At 49.2% G+C, this 24,031-nt stretch overlaps 1 protein-coding gene across 1 annotated transcript in view; it reads left to right on the plus strand.

The window, feature by feature from the left end:
• LOC140721953 (uncharacterized) overlaps nucleotides 1-19,315 on the plus strand; it is a 90,906-nt gene extending 71,591 nt beyond the window's left edge. Inside the window, exons 13-15 of the mRNA XM_073036780.1 lie at nucleotides 5,282-5,304; nucleotides 5,401-5,519; nucleotides 18,520-19,315. Coding sequence (XP_072892881.1) covers nucleotides 5,282-5,304; nucleotides 5,401-5,519; nucleotides 18,520-19,232 — 855 coding nt within the window. The 3' untranslated portion in view covers nucleotides 19,233-19,315. The remainder of the gene's footprint in view (nucleotides 1-5,281; nucleotides 5,305-5,400; nucleotides 5,520-18,519) is intronic.
• Nucleotides 19,316-24,031: the final 4,716 nt, after the last annotated feature.

The raw sequence follows: 24,031 nt of genomic DNA on the forward strand, positions 1-24,031 counted from the left end.
ATAGGCACAGGACATCCAGAGTGAAAATCAGATGATTGGGGCCAGGGATCGTGAAATCATTAAAAAGATCCAGAGTGTGTGAAGTGCCACTGTTGTAGGGAGGAAGGGACTGGACCAGGAGGGATAAAACAGAGTTGAGGTATGTCGATATGAGTTCAGGGGCAGGAACAAGCTGAAACAATGGGTCTGCCTGGAGAGGCAGGTTTGTGGATCTTGGGTAGAAAGGGGAGGTACGGGAACTATGAGGTTGGAGGCAGTGGATGGGAGATCCCCAGAGCTTATAAAGTCGGTGATGGTGAGGGAGACAGTGGCCTGGTTCTCCTCTGTGAGGTCCTGTTCGAGGGGTAAGTAAGTAGGAGGTGTCTGAGAATTGTCGCTGGGCCTCAGCGGTGGAGGTCAGTACGCCAGACTACTACAGCACCCCACTGATCCGCGGGTTTGAGGGTGAGGTGAGGATTAGTGCTGAGGGAGTGGAGAGCAGGGCGTTTGGAAGTAGTGAGGTTGGAATTGGAGGGAGGAGTGGGGAAGTGGAGATGGTTGATGTCTCGTCGGCAGTTTGCAATGAAAAGATCCAGAGCGGGGTGACCAGGGAGAGGAGGAGGGTTGAGGACGGCAGAAAGGGTCATCGGTCCCCATCCTCCCTCGCCCTTCAGTCTGTCGGATTGCACGGGAGAGAGGTGAGAGCACCAGAGATCCATCAGCTGCTCCGGTCTCCCAGCAGCAGGAGACGGGTTTCGGAGGCAGCTGCAGACAACAGGCCCCCTTCCCCGGCGGGGAAAGGCCGGTCACCCTCAGGCATTTGCGGACAACAGGCCCCGATCCCCGGCGAGGAAAGGCCGGTCACCCTCAGGCAGCTGCGGACAACAGGCCCCGATCCCCGGCGGGGAAAGGCCGGTCACCCTCAGGCAGCTGCGGACAACAGGCCCTGATCCCCGGCGGGGAAAGGCCGGGCACCCTCAGGCAGCTACGGACAACAGGCCCCGATCCCCGGTGAGGAAAGGCCGGGCACCCTCAGGCAGCTGCGGACAACAGGGCCCGATCCCCGGCGAGGAAAGGCCGGGCACCCTCAGGCAGCTGCGGACAACAGGCCCCGATCCCCGGCGAGGAAAGGCCGGGCACCCTCAGGCAGCTGCGGACAACAGGGCCCGATCCCCGGCGAGGAAAGGCCGGGCACCCTCAGGCAGCTGCGGACAACAGGCCCCGATCCCCGGTGAGGAAGCTCCTGCCAGTAACTTTGTTTATCGCCTGTGCATGTGAACTTTGCGTTAATGAACTTGGGCACAATTCCTCCAGACTAACACCACTGACCACAAGTCACCAGGAAGGACTCGATGTACACGGTGAACACACACAAAATGCTGGAGGAACTCAGCGGGCCAGGCAGCCTCTATGGAAATAAAGTAGAATTGACACTTCGGACCGAAACGCTTCGGCAGGTCTGGGGGGAAAAAGGCTGAGGAGATTTAAAAGGTGGGGAGGGGAGAGAGAAACACTCGGTGAGAGGTGAAACCTGAAGGGGGAGAGGTGAAGTAAAGAGCTGGGAAGTTGGTGAAAGAGGTATAAGGCTGGAGAAGGGGGAGTCTGACAGAAGAGGACAGAAAGCCAAGGAAGGAAAAAAGAGGGGAGGAGCACCGTAGGGAGGCGATGGGCGGCAAGGAGATAAGGTGGGAGAGGGAAAAGGGGGATGGGGAATGGTGAAGGAGAGGGATTGGGGGCATTACCAGAAGTTCGAGGGATCCAAGGAGACCTTGCTTTTTGGCTTGAGCACAGAGGGCAAAGAGTGGTTGTAGATGGTTCCTATCTGTATGGAAGATGGTGACCAGTGGCTTTCCACAGGGATCTGTTCTGGGATCCCTCCTCTTTGTGGTTTTAATTATTGACCTGGATGAGGAAGCAGAAGGATGGGTTGGTAAATTTGCTGAGGACACAAAGGTTGGGGTGTTGGGGATAGTCTGAAGGGCTGTCAGAGGATACAGCAGGACATCGATAGGATGCAGAACTGGGCTGAGAAGTGGCAGATGGACTTCAACTGAGGTAAGTGTGAGGTGGTTCATTTTGGTAGGTCAAATTTGAAGACAGAATGTAATATTAATGGTAAGAATATTGGCAGTGTGGAGGATCAGCGAGACCTTGTCCGGGGACACTCATATCTGCTGCGCAGGTTGACAGTATGGTTAAGAAGGCGTATGTTGTGTTGGCCTTCATCAACTGTGGGATTGAGTTCAAGAGCCGTGGGGTAATGTTACGGGTATATAAGACCTTGGTCAGACCCCACTTGGAGTACTGTGTTCAGTTCTGGTCACCTCACTACAGGAAGATTGTGGATACTATAGAGAGAGTGCAGAGGAGATTTACAAAGATGTTGCCTGGATTGGAGGGCGTACCTTATGAGACAAGTTGAGTAAACTTGGCCTTGAAGTGACGGAGGATGAGAGGAGACGTGATAGAGGTGTGTAAGATGATGCGAGGCATTGATCGTGTGGATGGCCAGTGGCTTTTTCCCAGGGCTGAAATGGCTAACATGAGGGGGCATAGTTTTAAGGTGCTTGGAAGGAGGTACAAGGGGATGTCAGAGGTGAATTTTTCACACAAAGAGTGGTGGGTGCATTGAATGTGAAGTGAAGGTGGTAGAGCCGGATACAATAAAAGCTTTTTAGAGACTCTTGGATATGTACATGGAGCTTAGGGAAATAGAGGGCCGTGTGGTTGGGAAATTCTCGGCAGCTTCTGGAGCAGGATTCATGGCTGGCTCATCATTGTGGGCGGAAGGGCCTATAATGTGCTGTGGATTTTCTGTGTTCTATGCTGGAGGAACCGGTCAGACAGGATCTATGGAAATGGGATTTCGGGCTGAGATCCTTCTTCACAACTGGAAAGGAAGTGGAATGTCCCCAGAATAGAAAGGTGGGGGACGGGAGGGAGGATAGCTGGAAAGGGATAGGTGAAGCCAGGTAGGTTGGAAAGGTAAAGGGTTGGAGAAGAAGGAATCTGATACGAGAGCAGAATGGCCCATAGGGGAAATGGAAGGAGGAGGGGACGCACGGGGAGATGATAGTCAGGAAGGTGAAGGTAAGGGGCCAGAGTGGGGGATTGAAGGAGAAGGGAGAGGGAGGGAATTTTTTTTCGGGAAGGAGAAATCAATATTCATGCCATCTGTTTGGAGGCGACCCAAACATACTACACGGTGTTTTTCCTTCGGCCTGAGGGTAGCTCCGTCGTGGCACAAGAGAAGGCCGTGGACTGTCAGGTCGGAATGGGAATGAGAATTGGAAGTAAATTGTTCCATCTTTGGCAGATGGAGCAGAGGTGCTTGATGAAGCAGAACCCCAGTTTACAACAGGTCTCACCAGTGTAGAGGAGGCTGCATTGGGAGCGGCAGAGCAAATAAATGACCCAGCAGATGACGTGTTGCCTCACCTGGAAGGACATTTTGGGTCCTCGAATGGAAGTGAGGGAGGAGGTAAATAGGTACTTTGGCCACTTGCAGGGTTAAGTATCAGGAGTGAGACTAGTGGGGAGAGTGAATGGACAAGGGAGTCATGGAGGGAGTGATTCCTGCAGAAAGTAGAGAAGGGAGGAGGTAAAGATGTGTTTGGTGATCGGATACCATGACTGTGTGGCTAGGCACAGCTCAAATACCATCTATATACCTGCTGATGATACAACTATTGTTGGCAGAATCTCAGGTGGTGACGAGAGGGTGTACAGGAGTGAGATATACCAACTAGTGGAGTGGTGTCGCAGCAACAACCTGGCACTCAACGTCAGTAAGACGAAAGAGCTGATTGTGGACTTCAGGAAGGGTAAGACGAAGGAACACGTAGAGTGAGCAGTTTGAAGTTCCTGAGTGTGAAGATCTCTGAGGGCCTAACACTCAAAGACATCTATAGATGTACCGTGGAGAGCATTCTGACAGGCTGCATCACTGTCTGGTATGGGGGGTGGGGGGGGTGGGGGGAGGGTGCTACTGCACAGGACCGAAAAAAGCTGCAGAGGGTCATAAATTTAGTTGGCTCCATCTTGGGTACCAGCCTTCAAAGTATCCAAGACGTCTTCAAGGAGCGATGTCTCTGAGTCAGCGTCCTTTATTGAGGACCCCCAGCACCTAGGACATGCCCTTTTCTCACTGTTACCATCAGGGAGGAGGTACAGAAGCCTGAAGGCACACACTCTGCAATTCAGGAACAGCTTCTTCCCTTCTGCATCTGATTCCTAAATGGACATATTGAACCCATTAACACTACCGCACGTTGTTAATATATATTTCTGTTTTTGCACAGTTTTTAATCTATTCAATATACATATACTGTAATTGATTTACATATATATAGATAGATATTGTACTTCTATATTATGTATTGCATTGAACTGTTGCTGCTAAGTTAACAAAATACAGTACATGACACATGACACATGCCGGTGAGAATAAACCTGATTCTGATTCTGAGATGGTGGAGGTTTATGGAGGATGATGTGATGGATGCGGACACTTACGTGCTGGTAGGTTAGGACAAGAGGAACTCTATCACTGTTGAGGCAGAGGGAAGATGAGGTGAGCACAGATGTTCGGGAAATGAAGGAGATGCAGGTAAGGGCAACATCAGTAGCGGAGGAAAGGAAACCCTGTTCTTTACAGAGGAGGACATACCTGATGTTCTGGAAGGGGAAACTGCATTCTGGGAACAGATACAGTGGAAATGAAGGAATTTAGAAAAGCTACAGGAGACTGGGTGGGAAGAGATATAGTCAAGCTACCTGTGGGAATCAGTAGCTTTATAAAATATGTCAGTTGACAGTTTGTTTCCAGAGATGGAGGCAGAGAGAAGGGCAAAGGGGAGGGAGGTGTTTGAACTGGACCAAGTGAGTTCAAGTGCAGGGTGGAAGTTAGTGGCAAAGTTGATGAAATTGATAAACTCAGCATGGGTGCATGAAGCAGCACCAATGCAGTCATTAATGTTTCTGAGGAAGATTTGGGGAGCGTTACTGGGGAAGGCCTGGAACATGGGCTGTTCTACGACAGGCATTACTGGGGTTCATGCAGATACCCGTAGATAGCCCCCCAGTCTCTCCTGTAAGTTCCTTCTCTCAGTTATCGTATAATTCTCATAAATATTCCTTGTACTTTCTCCCATGGTTCAATGTCCCTCTTTCTCCATTCGTGTTAGTGGGAATGAGTTCAGTGAGAATTTTCAGCAGTTTTTAATAACTTGTCTCAGATTCCTGCTGTTCGGATGCCGACAGTCATCTCAGTCAATTGAGATCTGTGTTTGATTTATTTCAGGAGGAAGCTCGTCGGAAGAGGAGGTAAGACATGGTCTTTACTGAAACTCTGTATGGATTTGTAAAATAGTTCAAATATCGCTGATGCTCAGTTTATAACTAGATGTATAATATTTACAGGATTAGTGATGATATCCAGACATTGTCAGTGACAGATGGTGCCCTATTGGTTGAAAAATTTGATCACCCCTATTTGCTCGACATAGCATCGGAAGAAGTGATTGGCGGCATTAAACACGGTAAGACATAAGATTCATTTGTGCTTGTTTATGAGACACTACTAAGTCATAATTAGATGCCAAATATGGCTTGTCAATGACCTTCTGAAAATCCAAGTACACAACATCAACTGGTTCTCCTTTGTTTACCTGGCTTGTTATTTCTTCAAAGAATTCCAACTGATTTGTCAGGCAAGATTTTCCCTTGAGGAAACCATGGCCTATTTTATCATGTGCCTCCAATTTCCCTGACAACTCCTCCTTAATAATCAACTTCACCATCTTCCCAGCCACTGAGGTCAGACTAACTGGCCTAGAGTTTCCTTTATTCCCTCTCTCTTCTTGAACAGTGGAGTGACATTTTCAAATTTCCAGTCTTCCAGAACCATTGAAGAATCTAGTGATTTTTGAAGGATCGTTACAAATGCCTCCATGATCTCTTCAGCCACCTCTTTCTGAACTCTGGCATGTACACTATCTCGTCCAGGTGACAGCTACCTAAAGATCTTTCCGTTTCCCAAGAACCTGTTCTCTAGTAATGCTAACTTCACGCCCGGCACGTCGCCTGACACTTGGAACTTCCACCATCCTGCTAGTGTCTTCCACAGTGAAGACTGATGCAAAATACGTCTTCAGTTCATCCACCCTTTCATTGTCCCCCATTACTACCTCTCCAGCATTGTTTTCCAGCAGTCCGATATCCACTCTTGCCTCTCTCTAATCCAGAAATTAGGACCTCCTGGGTACTAATTTCTGGATTGCTGCCTGTGCCACGTGCCAGTGAGGGTAGAAACACGATGATCTGGCAGGTAAATGTGTGGCTGAGAAGCTGGTGCAGGGCGGCAGGCTTCAGGTTCTTGGATCATTGGGATCCCCCTGGGGGAGGTATGACCTGATCAGAAGTGATGGGTTGCACCTGAACCCAAGGGGGACCAATATTCTTGCGGGCAGGTTTGTTAGAGCTATTGGGGAGGGTTTAAACTAATTTTGTAGGGGGGTGGGAACTGGAGTGAAGGGACTCAGGATAGGACGGATGGTAAAAATGGTAATGATAGCCTGCAGTCAGACTGTCAGGAAGGGCAGGCAGGTGATGGAACTCAGTTGCAGCCAACAGGCTGAGTATCAAAACTTTAGGGATGCAGAATCAGAAAGGACAGTAAATACGGTACTCAAGCTGTTGTATCTAAATGCACGTAGTGTAAGAAATAAAGTGGATGATCTTGTTGCACGATTACAAATGGCCAGGTATGATGTTGTGGCCATCACTGAATTGTGGCTGAAGGATGGTTGTAGTTGGGAGCTGAATGTCCAGGGTTACACATTATATCGGAGTGATAGGAAGATAGGCAGAAGGGGTGGTGTGGCTCTACTGGTAGATAATGGCACAAACTAACGGAGATGGGAGTAGACTCTCACATGGTGGATTGGATAGTGGACTACTTGACAGATAGACCTCAGTATGTGCGGTTGGGAGACTGTAGGTCTGACACGGTGGTCAGCAGCACAGGAGCGCCGCAGGGAACCGTACTCTCTCCGGTCCTGTTCACCCTGTACACATCAGACTTCCAATATAACTCGGAGTCCTGCCATGTGCAGAAGTTCGCTGATGACACGGCCATAGTGGGGTGTGTCAGGAATGGACAGGAGGAGGAGTATAGGAAACTGATACAGGACTTTGTGATATGGTGCAACTCAAACTACCTGCGTCTCAATATCACCAAGACCAAGGAGATGGTGGTGGACTTTAGGAGATCTAGGCCTCATATGGAGCCAGTGATCATTAATGGAGAATGTGTGGAGCAGGTTAAGACCTACAAGTATCTGGGAGTACAGTTAGACGAGAAGCTAGACTGGACTGCCAACACAGATGCCTTGTGCAGGAAGGCACAGAGTCGACTGTACTTCCTTAGAAGGTTGGCGTCATTCAATGTCTGCAGTGAGATGCTGAAGATGTTCTATAGGTCAGTTGTTGAGAGCACCCTCTTCTTTGTGGTGGCGTGTTGGGGAGGAAGCATTAAGAAGAGGGACGCCTCACGTCTTAATAAGCTGGTAAGGAAGGCGGGCTCTGTCGTGGGCAAAGTACTGGAGAGTTTAACATCGGTAGCTGAGCGAAGGGCGCTGAGTAGGCTACGGTCAATTATGGAAAACCCTGAACATCCTCTACATAGCACCATCCAGAGACAGAGAAGCAGTTTCAGCGACAGGTTACTATCGATGCAATGCTCCTCAGACAGGATGAAGAGGTCAATACTCCCCAATGCCATTAGGCTTTACAATTCAACTGCCAGGACTTAAGAACTTTTTTTTAAAGCTATTATTAATGCTTTTTGAGTTAGTTCTTACTGAGTTAAGTATTGTATGTAATTAGTTTTTTTTGCTACAACAAGTGTATGGGACATTGGAAAAAAAGGTTGAATTTCCCCATGGGGATGAATAAAGTATCTATCTATCTATCTATCTATCTAAATCAGTAGAAGGATGTGACATAGGATCGGAAGATATTGAATACTTGTGGGTTGAGTTCAGAAACAGCAAAGTTAAAAAGACCTTGATGGCAGTTATACACAGGCCTCCAACAGAGCTGGGCGGTGGACCACAGATTACAACAGGAAATAGAAAAGCGGTGTCAAAAGGGCAATGTTCTGGTAGTCATGGGAGATTTTAACATGTAGGTTGATTGGGAAAATCAGGTTGATAATGGATCTCAAGAGTGAGTCTGTTGAATCCCTAAGAGATGGCATTTAAAGCAGTTTGTCATTGAGCCTACTAGGGGATCAGCTATACTGGATTGGCTGTTACGTAATGAACCAGAGGCGATTAGGGAGCTGAAGGTAAAAAACCCTGAGGAACCAGTGATCACAGTATGATTGAGTTTAACTTTAAATTTGATAGAGAGAAAGTAAAGTAGCAGTCGCCAACCCGTTAATCACAATCAACTGGTTGATCTTTGAGACTTTCCCAGTAGATCCCGAAAAAAATTCAAAAATAAATACACAAATACTGTTGAAAGATTGTTTCAGGGTTGCGGGGTTTTGTTCCGTTCTTTCTGCCCAGTGTGCGTGTGTGTAGCTCCCCCGCATTACACAGTGTAATTCAACACGTACAAACACACTGGATGAACTCAGCAGGTCGGGCAGCGTCCGTTGAAATTAGCAGTCAACCTGCTGACTGCTGAGTTCATCCAGCTTGTTTGTACGTGTTGATGTGACCACAGCATCTGCAGTGTACTTTGTGTTTACACAGTGTAATTCAGTGGTCCCCAACCACCGGGCCGCGAGGAAACGATATGAGTCAGCTGCACCTTTCCTCATTACCTGTCTTGCCCACTGTTGAACTTGAACCCACGCAAAGTCATCAGTCGCCTGAACGCAGTGATACCCTCGCGCCAGGAATCACTGGTTCACCTCACGCGGCCGGCGAGAAGTGCCGTTGGTACTGGCCTGGAGCGTGGAGAGGTGGGCGCCGCCTCTAAACCTGTTCACCACACCGAATGTTCGTGGGGAACCCGGTGCTAAAATATTCGCAGATGATCTAATTCGGGCTCAGGGTTCCGTAAGTATCAGAGCAGCTACCGCGCTGCGATCTGTTGATACAAACTTTTGTCGGCCGATAGATCCTACAAGGGGGGGCAGGCAGGCGCCCTGTCACACTCCCCGCTCTGTCGCTTTCTCCAGACTGGAAACGGTACGGAGACCTCCGGCCCTGACCTTGTCCTCTCACCCCACCCACGACCAGCCGCACCCGGCCAGGGTGTCTGGCGGCGGGCGGGCGGGCGGAGGCTGCAGTTTGGGCCTGGAGGCTGTCTAATGAGGCAATGAAATCCTCAAATCTGCTTCGGTACCTTGAGTCCAAGCACCCCGCACTTAAAGACAAACCCGCTGAGTTTTTTGAGTTTAGAAAACGTGAGCAAGTGGGACAAAAGCTAAGTGCCGAGAGCCGCAAAAACTAAATTGTGCAATAGACTGGACATAAGGAACCTGCTTCGAGTATCGCTGTATTCTGGTCGTGTTTAATCCCCCCCCCCCGCCGTCGGCCGGTCGGCAAGAATATTGTCAATATTAAACCGGTCCGCGGTGCAAAAAAGGGTGTGTACCCCTGGAGTTTATACATTATTTCTACTTCCGGGTTGCGGGGTTTTAATTCCGGTCTTTCCTGCCCCAGTGCGCATGTGTGTAACTAATCAATCTGGGGGTCGATGTTGCCTTTGACTGTGGCCGAGGTAGGGTATCTTGGGCTTAAAAAGGTTGGTGACCACTAAAGGAAAGGCTGATGTAGCAGTATTTCAGTGGAGTAAGGGAAATTACAGTGGTATGAGACAGGAGTTGGCCAAAGTAGATTGGGAAGAGCTGATGACAGGGATGTCAGCAGAGCAGCAATGGTGTGTGTTTCTGGGGAAATGAGGAAGCTGCAGGACATGAGTATGTTTTCATTTCTTCCAAAAATGAAGAAATACTCAAATTGTAAAATAGTATAACCATGACTGACAAGGGATGTCAAAACTATTGTAAAAGCAAAAGAAAGGACATACAACAAAGCAAAAATTAGTGGGCTGATAGTGGATTGGGAAGTTTTTAAAAACCTAAACAGAGCAACTAAAACAATCATTGGAAAGGAAAAGATGAAATGTGAAAGCAAGCTAGCAAATAATATCAAAGTGGATGGTAAAAGTTTTTTCACGTATGTTAAAAATAAAAGAGAAATGAGAGTGGATATGGGACCGCCAGAAAATGAGGCAGGAAAAATAAAAACAGGGGACAAGGAGATGGCGGATGAACTAAATGACTATTTTGCATCAGTCTTCACTATGGAAGACACTAACAGTATGCCTGATGTAGTGTGTGAAGGAAGAGAAGTGGGTGCAGTTACTATTACAAGAGAGAAGGTGCTCAAAAAGCTGAAAGACCTAAAGCTACATAAGTCACCTGGACCACAGGAACTGCACCCTAGGGTTCTGAAAGATGTAGTATTAGAGATTATGGTGGCATTAGAAATGACCTTTCAAAAATGATTGGAGTCTGGCATGGTGTCAGAGGAGTGGAAAATTCTTTAAGAAAGGAGAAAGGAAATTATAGACCAGTTAGCCTGACCTCAGTGGTTGAGAAGAATTTTGAGTCAATTGTTAAGGATGAGGTGATGGAGCACATGGTGACACAGGACAAGATGGTATAAAGTCAGCATGGTTTCCTTCAGGGAAAATCCTGCCTGACAAACCTGTTGGAATTCTTTGAGCAGATTACAAGTAGGATAGATAAAGGGGATGTAGTGGATGTTGTATATTTGGACATTCAGAAGGCCTTTGATAAGGTGCCACACATGAGGCTGCTTCCCAAGTTAAGAGCCTGTGGTATTATAGGGAAGTTGCTGACATGGTTAGACATTGGGAGGCAGGGCTTCAGGGAGCCTAGAAGCAGCACACGTAATTGTTCACAAGTACTGATGACCAGCGGCAGTTTTTGGCAATGGACCTACACAATCCACTATGACCCTGGAAAATGGTTCACCAAACGCAGGTATCGGCCGAAGTGGTGCCTTAGGGATGGCCTGATTAGGTTTTCCCACCACCTGGCACATATGACACCTTCTACAGTAATTTACAATATCTTTCCTCACGTTAGGCCAATAAAATTCCCTCATCATCCTGTGCACTGTTTTCTTTACTCCGAAATGTCCACTAAAGGCATCTTATGGGCCAGGTTTAAAACTTAAGCCCTGTAAACTTTTGGAAGCACTACCTGATGCACAATAGCCCAATCCTCACTTGCAGGCACAGTGGCTGATCTCCACTTCCTCATCAACACCCCATCTTTAAGGTAATATCCCACTGACTTTCTGAATTTCATCCTCAGAGAGAGCTCTCTCTTTTAAAGCCACAATTTCAGGATCTTTATTTAGTTCTTCTATAAATTCCTTCCTCAATAAAGACGTCTTTCTCATCCTCCTTACTCTCCTCAGCCTTACTACCCTCTAAGTCCTGTTGGTTTAGGGACAGTAGGAAAGTCTAGATAAATCAATATTAGCATCAGCAGCCTTTTCCGACATGTTTCTAGTTACTACGCAGGGGGGATACACATCAGCATCTATGGGCGGGCCCTCAGCTGCAGCAGGCTCACTGGCTAGCTGAACTGCTGGGTAAACATGCCCACCTGCAAGGTCATTTCCGAGTAAGAGATCAACATTGTCTATCGGTAGTTCAGACCGCACCCCTATTGTGACTGGTCCAGATACCAAGTCGCATTTCAGAATTATCTTATGCAAAGGCACGGTCTCAGTCCCCTTTCCAATACCTTTGATAATATTCACCACCATATGACCATATAACAATTACAGCCATCTCGGCCCTTCTAGTCCGTGCCGAACACTTACTCTCACCTCGTCCCACTGACCCGCACTCATCCCATAACCCTCCATTCCTTTCCTGTTCATCTACCTATCCAATTTTAGTTTAAATGACAATACCGAACCTGCCTCTACCACTTCTACTGGAAGCTCATTCCACACAGCTACCACTCTCTGAGTAAAGAAATTCCCCCTCGTGTTACCCCTAAACTTTTGCCCCCGACTCTCAAATCTCCATCTCAGCACCGAACTCCAAAACACTCTTTAATATCAGTGACTGAAAAGCTCCATTATCGCTCCAGATTCTCACTGGAACCGGAGTTGATCCCTCCTTCACAGACACAAACTCATTTGAAATAAATCTCTCAAGTCCCTCTTGAACTCGGTCAGACCCCTCCTTCTTCAGTGGTGTTTTAACCGTCTGAACGCAGGCATTTGGGGTTTTCTCTCTCTCTGTCCCTTTTTCCCTTTTCATAGCAAAACAATTGGATGCCGCATGACCAGGCTTCCCACAAAAGTAACACTTGAAACTGGGAAATTTTTCTTTTGACTGCTTCCCTTCCTCCTGACTTTTATCACTAGTCCCCGGTTTACTCTCTGGTTTAGCCGGTGGGTTATCTTTGTTATCCCTGCTACTCCTTTGGTAGCTCTTGCTCGGGAAAAACTTTACCTTGTGGGTTAAAGCAGACTCGTCTGCTAACTTAGCAGACTCTGACAGAATCTCAGCCTCTCTCTCATTCAGGTACGTCCTTATGTTGTCAGCGACCCGGGTTCATGTCCCGTTACTGCCTGTCAGGAGTTTGTACGTTCTCCCATGACCACGTGGGTTTCTTCCAGGTGCTCTAGTTGCACAGTCCAAACCTGTACTGGTTGGCAGGTTAATTGGTCATTGTAACTTGTCCCATGGTTAGGCTCGGATTAAATCGGGGGTTGCTGGGTGGTGGGGGTCATTGTAACTTGTCCCATGGTCAGGCTCGGATTAAATCAGGGGTTGCTGGGTGGTGGGGGTCATTGTAACTTGTCCCATGGTCAGGCTCGGATTAAATCAGGGGTTGCTGGGTGGTGGGGGTCATTGTAACTGGTCCCATGGTCAGGCTCGGATTAAATCAGGGGTTGCTGGGTGGTGGGGGGTCATTGTAACTGGTCCCATGGTCAGGCTCGGATTAAATCAGGAATTGCTGGGTGGTGGGGGTCATTGTAACTTGTCCCATGGTCAGGCTGGGATTAAATCAGGAATTGCTGGGTGGTGGGGGTCATTGTAACTTGTCCCATGGTCAGGCTGGGATTAAATCAGGAATTGCTGGGTGGTGGGGGTCATTGTAACTTGTCCCATGGTCAGGCTGGGATTAAATCAGGGGTTGCTGGGTGGTGGGGGTCATTGTAACTTGTCCCATGGTCAGGCTGGGATTAAATCAGGGGTTGCTGGGTGGTGGGGGTCATTGTAACTTGTCCCATGGTCAGGCTGGGATTAAATCAGGGGTTTCTGGGTGGTGGGGGTCATTGTAACTTGTCCCATGGTCAGGCTCGGATTAAATCAGGGGTTGCTGGGTGGTGGGGGTCATTGTAACTTGTCCCATGGTCAGGCTGGGATTAAATCAGGGGTTGCTGGGTGGTGGGGGTCATTGTAACTTGTCCCCTAGTCAGGCTCGGATTAAATCAGGAATTGCTGGGTGGTGGGGGTCATTGTAACTTGTCCCATGGTCAGGCTCGGATTAAATCAGGGGTTGCTGGGTGGTGGGGGTCATTGTAACTTGTCCCATGGTCAGGCTCGGATTAAATCAGGAATTGCTGGGTGGTGGGGGTCATTGTAACTTGTCCCATGGTCAGGCTGGGATTAAATCAGGAATTGCTGGGTGGTGGGGGTCATTGTAACTTGTCCCATGGTCAGGCTCGGATTAAATCAGGGGTTGCTGGGTGGTGGGGGTCATTGTAACTTGTCCCATGGTCAGGCTGGGATTAAATCAGGGGTTTCTGGGTGGTGGGAGTCATTGTAACTTGTCCCATGGTCAGGCTCGGATTAAATCAGGGGTTCCTGGGTGGTGGGGGTCATTGTAACTTGTCCCATGGTCAGGCTCGGATTAAATCAGGGGTTGCTGGGTGGTGGGGGTCATTGTAACTTGTCCCATGGTCAGGCTCGGATTAAATCAGGAATTGCTGGGTGGTGGGGGTCATTGTAACTTGTCCCATGGTCAGGGTCGGATTAAACCAGGGGTTGCTGGGTGGTGAAGGTCATTGTAACTTGTCCCATGGTCAGGCTCGGATTAAATCAGGGGTTGCTGGGTGGTGGGGGTCATTGTAACTGGTCCCATGGTCAGGCTCGGATTAAATCAGGGGTTGCTGGGTGGTGGGGGGTCATTGTAACTGGTCCCATGGTCAGGCTCGGATTAAATCAGGAATTGCTGGGTGGTGGGGGTCATTGTAACTTGTCCCATGGTCAGGCTGGGATTAAATCAGGAATTGCTGGGTGGTGGGGGTCATTGTAACTTGTCCCATGGTCAGGCTGGGATTAAATCAGGAATTGCTGGGTGGTGGGGGTCATTGTAACTTGTCCCATGGTCAGGCTGGGATTAAATCAGGGGTTGCTGGGTGGTGGGGGTCATTGTAACTTGTCCCATGGTCAGGCTGGGATTAAATCAGGGGTTGCTGGGTGGTGGGGGTCATTGTAACTTGTCCCATGGTCAGGCTGGGATTAAATCAGGGGTTTCTGGGTGGTGGGGGTCATTGTAACTTGTCCCATGGTCAGGCTCGGATTAAATCAGGGGTTGCTGGGTGGTGGGGGTCATTGTAACTTGTCCCATGGTCAGGCTGGGATTAAATCAGGGGTTGCTGGGTGGTGGGGGTCATTGTAACTTGTCCCCTAGTCAGGCTCGGATTAAATCAGGAATTGCTGGGTGGTGGGGGTCATTGTAACTTGTCCCATGGTCAGGCTCGGATTAAATCAGGGGTTGCTGGGTGGTGGGGGTCATTGTAACTTGTCCCATGGTCAGGCTCGGATTAAATCAGGAATTGCTGGGTGGTGGGGGTCATTGTAACTTGTCCCATGGTCAGGCTGGGATTAAATCAGGAATTGCTGGGTGGTGGGGGTCATTGTAACTTGTCCCATGGTCAGGCTCGGATTAAATCAGGGGTTGCTGGGTGGTGGGGGTCATTGTAACTTGTCCCATGGTCAGGCTGGGATTAAATCAGGGGTTTCTGGGTGGTGGGAGTCATTGTAACTTGTCCCATGGTCAGGCTGGGATTAAATCAGGGGTTGCTGGGTGGTGGGGGTCATTGTAACTTGTCCCCTAGTCAGGCTCGGATTAAATCAGGAATTGCTGGGTGGTGGGGGTCATTGTAACTTGTCCCATGGTCAGGCTCGGATTAAATCAGGGGTTGCTGGGTGGTGGGGGTCATTGTAACTTGTCCCATGGTCAGGCTCGGATTAAATCAGGAATTGCTGGGTGGTGGGGGTCATTGTAACTTGTCCCATGGTCAGGCTGGGATTAAATCAGGAATTGCTGGGTGGTGGGGGTCATTGTAACTTGTCCCATGGTCAGGCTCGGATTAAATCAGGGGTTGCTGGGTGGTGGGGGTCATTGTAACTTGTCCCATGGTCAGGCTGGGATTAAATCAGGGGTTTCTGGGTGGTGGGAGTCATTGTAACTTGTCCCATGGTCAGGCTCGGATTAAATCAGGGGTTCCTGGGTGGTGGGGGTCATTGTAACTTGTCCCATGGTCAGGCTCAGATTAAATCAGGGGTTGCTGGGTGGTGGGGGTCATTGTAACTTGTCCCATGGTCAGGCTCGGATTAAATCAGGAATTGCTGGGTGGTGGGGGTCATTGTAACTTGTCCCATGGTCAGGGTCGGATTAAACCAGGGGTTGCTGGGTGGTGGGGGTCATTGTAACTTGTCCCATGGTCAGGCTCAAATTAAATCAGGGGTTGCTGGGTGGTAGGGGTCATTGTAACTTGTCCCATGGTCAGGCTCGGATTAAATCAGCGGTTGCTGGGTGGTGGGGGTCATTGTAACTTGTCCCATGGTCAGGCTGGGATTAAATCAGGGGTTGCTGGGTGGTGGGGGTCATTGTAACTTGTCCCATGGTCAGGCTGGGATTAAATCAGGGGTTGCTGGGTGGTGGGGGTCATTGTAACTTGTCCCATGGTCAGGCTCGGATTAAATCAGGGGTTTCTGGGTGGTGGGGGTCATTGTAACTTGTCCCATGGTCAGGCTCGGATTAAATCGGGTTGCTGGGTGGTGGGGGTCATTGTAACCTGTCCCATGGTCAGGCTCGGATTAAATCAGGGGTTGCTGGGTGGTGGGGGTCAAAGGGCTGGAAGGGCCTATTCCGTGCTGTATCTCAATAAATAAATTACAGCTGATGAAAGTGCAGTAGACATCGTCTCCATGGAGTTTAGCGAGGGATTTGATAAGGTAGCAGAGAGTTAGATCACATGGGATACGGTACGATCTGGAATAGGATACAGAGTTGTCTGGGTGGAGTCCTGTGACCAGTGGTTGTGCTGCAGGGATCGGTGCTGGGTCCACTGTTTTTCATCATTCATATGAATGATTTGGAGAGAATGTAGGTGACGTGTTTAGTAGGTTTGTGAAGGACTGTAAAATTGGTGGTTTCACGGACAGTGAAGAGGTTATTTATTTATTTAGAGACAGTGTGAAACAGGCCGTCCCAGACCAACGACCCGCTCCACCCAGCACCCCAACTATTTAAAACCAGCCTAATCACGGGGCAATGTACAATGACCATTTAACCTACAAACCGTTATGTCTTTGTACCAGCGTCACAGAGTGATAGAAACTAACAGCACAGGCCCTTCAGTCCATCTGGTCTGTACTGAAGCATTTAAACTACCTGCTCCCATCGACCTGCACCGGGACCATGGTCCTCCAACTCCAACCATCCATGTACCGTCCAAACTTCTCTTAAATGTTTAAATCGAGCTTGCACGTACCACTTGGGCTGGCAGCTCGTTCCACACTCTCACAACCCTCTGAATGAAGCAGTTTCCCCTCATCTTCCCCTTAAACTTTTCATCTTTCACCTTTAACCCATGACCTCTGGTTGTAATCCCACACACCGTCTGTGGAAAAAGCCTTCTTGCATTTACCCTATCTATACCCCCTCATTATTTTGTATACCTCTATCAAATCTCCCCTCAGTCTTCTATGTTACAGGAATAAAGTCCTAAACTATTCAATCTTTCCTCATGACTCAGGTCCTCCAATCCCAGCTACATCCCTGGAAATTTTCTCTGTACTCTTGCAAACTTGTTTACATCCTTCCTGTAGGTCGGTGACCAAAACTGTACACAATATCCCAAATTAGGCGGCCCCAGGTCTCATACAACTTCAATATAACATCCATCTACCTGTAACACCACTTTCGATGTATTCTGGACCTGTGTTCCCAGATCTGCTGTAGAACAGAGTCCACAGTGCCCGACCATTCACTGTGAAAGACCGACACTGGGGTCCTACCGAAGAGCAACAGCTCACACTTGTCTGCATTAAATTCCAGCTGACACTTTTCAGCCCATTTTCCCAGCTGCTCCAGATCCCACTGCAAGTAATGATGGTCTTCCTCGCTGTCCACTCCTCCCCAATCTGAGGGATGAATCGGGAGCACCCGGAGGAATTGCACGAGATCCCAGGGAGAAAGTACAAACTCCTTACAGATGATGTTGGAATTGAACTCTGAACTCTGGAATGCCCCAAGGTGCAACAGGATTGTATTATCCACTACATAACCCTCTTGCTCATGGTTTATCCAAGATTACAACGAAATCTTGATTAATTTGGTCTCTGGGCCATTGGATGGAAATTGATTTTAATTCAGAGAGATGTGGGTGTTGCATTTTGGAAGGTAAACCAGGACAGGATTTACACATCAATCGGGGGCCCTGGAGAGTGTTGTGGAACAGAGAGACCAGGAGGTGATTGCCTTCATCAGTCAGAATACTGAGTACAGGATCTGGGACATCACGTTGTGAGTGTACAAGACATTGGGAAGGCCACATTTGGAGCAGAGTAACACACACAAACTGCTGGAGGAACTCAGCAGGTCAAGCAGCATCTATGGATATGAATAAACAGTTGATGATTTGGGCCAAGGTTTTGTGTGTGTTGCTTTGGATTTCCAGCATCTACAGACTTTCTTGTCTTTATGATTTTGATCACCCTGTACAGTTCTGGTTATCTTTCTACAGGAAGGATGTCATTAAACTGAGAGGGTATAAAACAGATTTACAAGGATGTTACTGGGACTGGAGAGTTTGGGTTATAAGCAGAGGCTGAATATTCTAGGTCTTTTTCCTGGAGCTCAGGAGGCTGCTAAAGGAAAACGTCAAGGTGGATACAGTTACAATGAATTAAAAGACATCTGGACAGGTACGTGGTTAGGAAAGGTTTAAAGGAATAATGGGCAAATACAGGTAAATGGAACTAGTTCATTCAAGCGAGTTGGTCGGCACGGATGAATTCTGCCTCTTTAAATGCCTCCAGTGTTTACTCACCCCATCCTCATCTGGATCCAGTTGTTGCTCCACCCCTTCCTCACACCCGTTTCCACTGCTATCTCCCGTCTTTCTTTCCAATCGAGGAAAGGTCTCGGCTTGAAACATCGACTGTACATCTCTCTTATCACACGCTGCTTGACCAGCTGAGATTCTCCAGAATTTTGTGTTCGTTGATCGAGGAAAATCCGATCTCCATGTCGAGGCAAAACCTCGGGAAGATGCCGGCTGTCCATCCGCTGTGTTTGGGTAAAACCCTGGGAAAGGGTCCTGTCGCCCACCCGATCCCGGGGCCGCGCCGCCCGAGTCTCCCCCCGGTCCCGGGGACTCTCTAATTCTCTGCTTCTCCCCCCAGTCTCTGTCACCCTGGATGTGGAAACGGCGAATCCGGAGCTCGAGGTGTCTGAGGATCGGAAGAGTGTGAGATACACCGGGACCCGGAGGAATCTCCCTGACACTGGGAAGAGGTTCACAGTCTGGGGTTGTGTGCTGGGATCGGAGGGATTCACATCGGGGAGACATTACTGGGAGGTGGAGGTGACGGGGAATCTGGGCTGGGGTCTGGGAGTCGCCGCAGAGTCTGTGGAGAGGAAGGGAGGGGTCACAGTGAGTACGGAGACCGGATTCTGGATCATCGCACGGATTGATGACGAGATGTTGGTTTACACCTCCCCTGGGTCCCGTCTCCCTGCCGGTCCCATCCCCGGGAGAGTGGGAGTTTATCTCAGTTACGAGTCCAGGACAGTTTCATTTTACAACGCAGAGACCAAGTCCCATCTCCACACCTTCACTGGGAATAAATTCACGGAGAAACTTTATCCTTTCTTCGGGACTGGATATAAAAACGAGTGGCTGAGAGTCTGCTCCGGTTCCGCTCCGGGTCTGTAAACGGGTCGGGTCCGGGACCGGAGTCAGGAGTAAGTCAGTGTAAATATAAATGTGCGGAGAGTGAAATAAACACGATGTGAGAATTATCGATCCATTAATTTTAACTCGTTCATCGCATCCATCAACGGAACAGAAACACTGCGGATTCACTAGCAGCCGCGGGCGGCGGGTCCTGAGCTCCCCGGCTCCCCCGGGTGCTAAAGTCCACCGGGACTGACAGGGTAACTGGGACAAGTGGTGGTGGTGCTGACTGGCAGAGGGAGGTCAGGGTGAATCTTGGTAACACGGGACACGTAGTGGTGGTAACACACAAAGCGCCGGGGTCTCCCACCGTGTCAGGCAACATCTATGGAGGGAAATGGGCAGGTGAGGGGTGGATCCAGGTGAGGGGTAATAGCTGAGGGAGGGGTGATAGATGAGGAACGGGTGGAAATGTGTCAGAAACTGGGAGGTGAGAGGTGTCAGTGACAAAGGGCTGAAGATTTTGGAATCTGACAGGAGGGGAAAGTGACCACGGAGTAAAGGTGGGGAGGAGTGTGTGGGAGATGGGCAGATGGAGAGGTGGGGAGGAGTGTGTGGGGGGTGGGCAGAAGGAGAGGGTGGGGAGGAGTGTGAGGGTGATGGGCAGATGGAGAGGTGGGGAGGAGTGTGAGGGTGATGGGCAGAAGGAGAGGGTGGGGAGGAGTGTGAGGGTGATGGGCAGATGGAGAGGGTGGGGAGTAGTGTGTGGGGGATGGGCAGCTGGAGAGGGTGGGGATGAGTGTGTGGGTGACGGGCAGGGAGAGGGTGGGAGGAGTGTGAGGGTGATGGGCAGAAGGAGAGGGTGGGGAGGAGTGTGAGGGTGATGGGCAGATGGAGAGGTGGGGAGGAGTGTGAGGGTGATGGGCAGAAGGAGAGGGTGGGGAGGAGTGTGGGTGATGGGCAGATGGAGAGGGTGGGGAGGAGTGTGTTGGTGATGGGCAGATGGAGAGGGTGGGGGAGGAGTGTGTAGATGATGGGCAGATGGAGAGGTGGGGAGGAGTGTGTAGCTGATGGGCAGATGGAGAGGGTGGGGAGGAGTGTGAGGGTGATGGGCAGATGGAGAGGGTGGGGAGGAGTGTGTGAGTGATGGGCAGATGGAGAGGGTGGGGAGGAGTGTGAGGGTGATGGGCAGATGGAGAGGGTGGGGAGGAGTGTGTGGGTGATGGGCAGATGGAGAGGGTGGGGAAGGAGGGGAAAGAGAGGGGGTGATGGGGCTGGTGGAGCAGGAGGAGAGAGACAATTAAACAGGAAAAGTGACAGGGAACGACTTCCAGAAGTTTGAAAGTTCGATGTTGATGCTGCCAGGTTGCCAATCACCCTGATGGAAAATGGGGAGCTGTTCCTCTAATTTACGAGACAAATAGAGTCGGGATCTCTACGTTGAATCAGATATTCAGTTTTGGACTGTTTTATAGGCAGGAAATGCGGGGGAAAAGCAGGTTGGTGAGGATCAGTGGAGAGAGGAACAGGCTTCACGTTCCATGTCGGTGACCTCTTCCGGAATTGATTTAAACACTGCCTGCTCTGTTGTGGGTTTCAAGTAATTTCTATTTTGTTTTAGTTCTTCCAGCATCTGATTGAAGAAAAAATGGGAGTGCAGTGTAATTTCCTCCGGAAGGGGGATAAAGAAGGAGGAATGTGATAGGAGAGGGGAGTGGACCATTAGAGAAACCGATGGTCAGGTTGGAACTACCCGGAGAGGTACACTGAAGGTGAGAGAGACGTGGACATGATATTTTGGAGCAGGAAGTGTGGCAACACATGCAGGCTGATCCCAGCACAATCCTCGGGCAGACTGTGTTGGTTATTGACGCAATGGAGAAATGTAAATGGTGAAGCCCCCTGTGTGTATTTGTGTATGGTGGAGACCGAGAGAGAGTCTGAGATTTACGCCAGGCTCCCCAGGTAGATGCAGGGATGATGTTTCTGGTGACGGGAGTGTCAGGATGAGGAGACACAGTGAGGGGACGACCTTTCAGAGGTGAATAAATGTATTTACACAGCTCACAATCTAACAGGGCTCTGCACATTTACATATTAACATGTTGAGGAGAGACGTGGATAGAGTTTTGGATACAAAGTGAATCAGTAGAAACAGCATGAGCACAGGGAAGTGGTATTGATCATGTCTAATGGGAAAGCAGGTGTGAGGGGCTGAATGGCCTCCTTGCTTCTGTTTCTGATGTTCTTCAGAGCAGTGTACAGACTGACCAGAGGGAGGATAGAAGGATCTGGGGAATAAATAGAGGTGTAAAACAGGAGGGTGGAAAGGTGATTAAATATCAATTATTTAAATTGTCAGGCAAATATCTTTGACACTGAAATGTGGGATCTTGATGCAGCAGAAGATTGTGAGGTGTTGGATATACTGGGATTACTCAAACACGGATGCAGGAAAACTTCCTGACTTCCCCCCTGTACAGCCCTGCTCTGATGTGAGGTTCCACTCTTCCTAATGAGACTAATGGAGGTGACAGCACACACACCGGCCCTTCAACGTAACATGTCCCTGACAACCAAGGTGGCTTCCTCAGCACGTCCCATTTGACAGCATTTGGCCAGCATTCCTCTAAACGTTTTCAATCCAAATGTCCTAAAAATGTTTCAATTCTATCGGCCTCTACCATTTCCTCCGGCAGCTCATCCCATTTACCGACCACCGTCTGTGTGGAAAATTTGCCACTCAGGTCCCCTGCTAATCTTTACCCTCTGAGCTTAACTCTATATCCTCTAGTTTTAAACTCCCCTCCCCTGAGGAAAGACTGTGACCATCGACCTCATCACTGCCCTACAGGATTTCATCAATCACAATAATGTCAACCCTCAGTCTCCTTTGCTTCAGGAAAACAGTCCAGGTCGATCCAGATTCTCCTGAAGCCCTTGAGCCCCGGTAACATTCCTGTGAATCTTGTCTGCACACATTCCAGCTGAATGTCATCCTTTCTACAGCTCGGTGACCAGAACTGCACCCAGTACTCTGAGTGTGGTCTCCCCAATGTCTTGTACAGCTGTAACACGACAAACCATCTCATGTACTTAATCCCCGATTGATGAAGGCCAGCGTACCAGACCCCTTCTTCACTACACTGTCTACTTGTGTCTCTACTCCAGGAACTATGTACTTGTTCCCCTGGGTATTTCTATTCTATAACACACCTCAGGGCCCTGATATTCACTGTGTACATTCTGTCCTGGTTTTAACTTTCCAAAATGCATCACTTTGCCCATTTCTATTTTGAATTCTTTCTGCCATTCCTTTGCCCATATTCCCAGTTGATTGAGGTCCTGTTGTAACTTTCGACAAACTTCACAGTCCACATCAGAAATTTCAGTTTCTGTGCCTGTTCCTGTGCTGTACTGTTGTATGTTCTCAGAGAACATAACATTCTCCTGTTTAGAAGAATGAGAGGAGATCTCGGGGAAACGCAAAATCGTTCAGGGCTCAACAGACAGGATGCAGGGAGGATGTTTCCCCTGTCGGAGGAGTTGAGGATCAGGGGTCACTGTCACAGCATGGAGTGAACCCTCAGTGACTTCGCAGACTCTGGATCTTTCAATGATTTCACGTTCCCTGGCCCCGAGCATCTTATTTTCACTGTGGATGTCCAGTCCCTGTACACCTTCATACACCAGCAGGAAGGCCTCAGAGCTCTCTCTTTCTTTCTGGACACCCGTCCCAACCAGTTCCCTTCCACCACCACTCTCCTCCGTCTAACGGAACTTGTCCTCACTCTTAATAATTTCTGTAATTTCCACTGTCTCCAACAGGATCCCACCACCAAGCACATCTTTCCCTCTCCCCCACTTTCTGCTTTCAGCAGGGATCACTCCCTACACGACTCGCGTCCATTCGTCCCTTCCCACTGAACTCCCTCCTGGCACTTCCAGGTGGGGCGACACTTCACCTGTGTGACAGGTGGGGTCACACACTGTGTTTGGTGCCTCTGGTGTGGCCTGTACATCGGTGAGACCCGACATAGATTGGGAACATAGTTTCACCCATCACCTCGTGTTTCTCCCCCCACCCCCACCACCTTTTGACTGATTCCTCATGTTTTTTTCTCCAGTCCTGCTGAAGAGTCTCGGCCCGAAATGTCGACTGTACTTTTTTTCGTAGATGCTGCCTGCCCTGCTGAGTTTCTCCAGCATTTTGTGTGTGTTGCTCGGATTGAATTGAAATGACTTTATTTCTGACATCCTTCACATACATGTGGAGTAAAAATCTCCGTCTCAATGTGCAATCATAGTAATTTATAATGAACAGAACAGTCAGTGTGATGTTTGATGGCCCGATGGGAGAAGCTGCACTGGAGCCTGTTGGTCCTGGGGTTTATGCTGTGGTACCGCTTCCCGGATGGTGGCAGCTGGATTAGATTGTGGTCAGGGTGACTTGTGTCCCCAGTGATCCTACGGGCCCTTTTACACACCTGTCCTTGTAAATGTCCTGAATCATGGGAAGTTCACAAGTACGGATGTGCTGGGCTGTCGGCACCACTCTCTGCCGAATCCTGCGATTAAGAGAGGTACAGTTCCCATATACCAGTCAGGATGCTCTCAATTGTGCCCCTGCAGAAAGTTCTTAGGATTTGCGGACCCCTACCGAACTCCCTCAACCGTCTGAGGTGAAAGAGGCGCTGTTGTGTACAGACCACGTGAGTTCCTCAGTGACGTGGATGCTGAGGAACTTGAAGCTGTTTACCCTCTCAACCCCAGATCCAGTGATTCAATAGGGGTTAGCCCGTCTCCATCCCTCCTGTAATCCACAACCAGCTCCTTTG

This window comes from Hemitrygon akajei, chromosome 2 (genome assembly GCF_048418815.1).
Source record: "Hemitrygon akajei chromosome 2, sHemAka1.3, whole genome shotgun sequence".
Lineage (NCBI taxonomy): Eukaryota > Metazoa > Chordata > Chondrichthyes > Myliobatiformes > Dasyatidae > Hemitrygon > Hemitrygon akajei.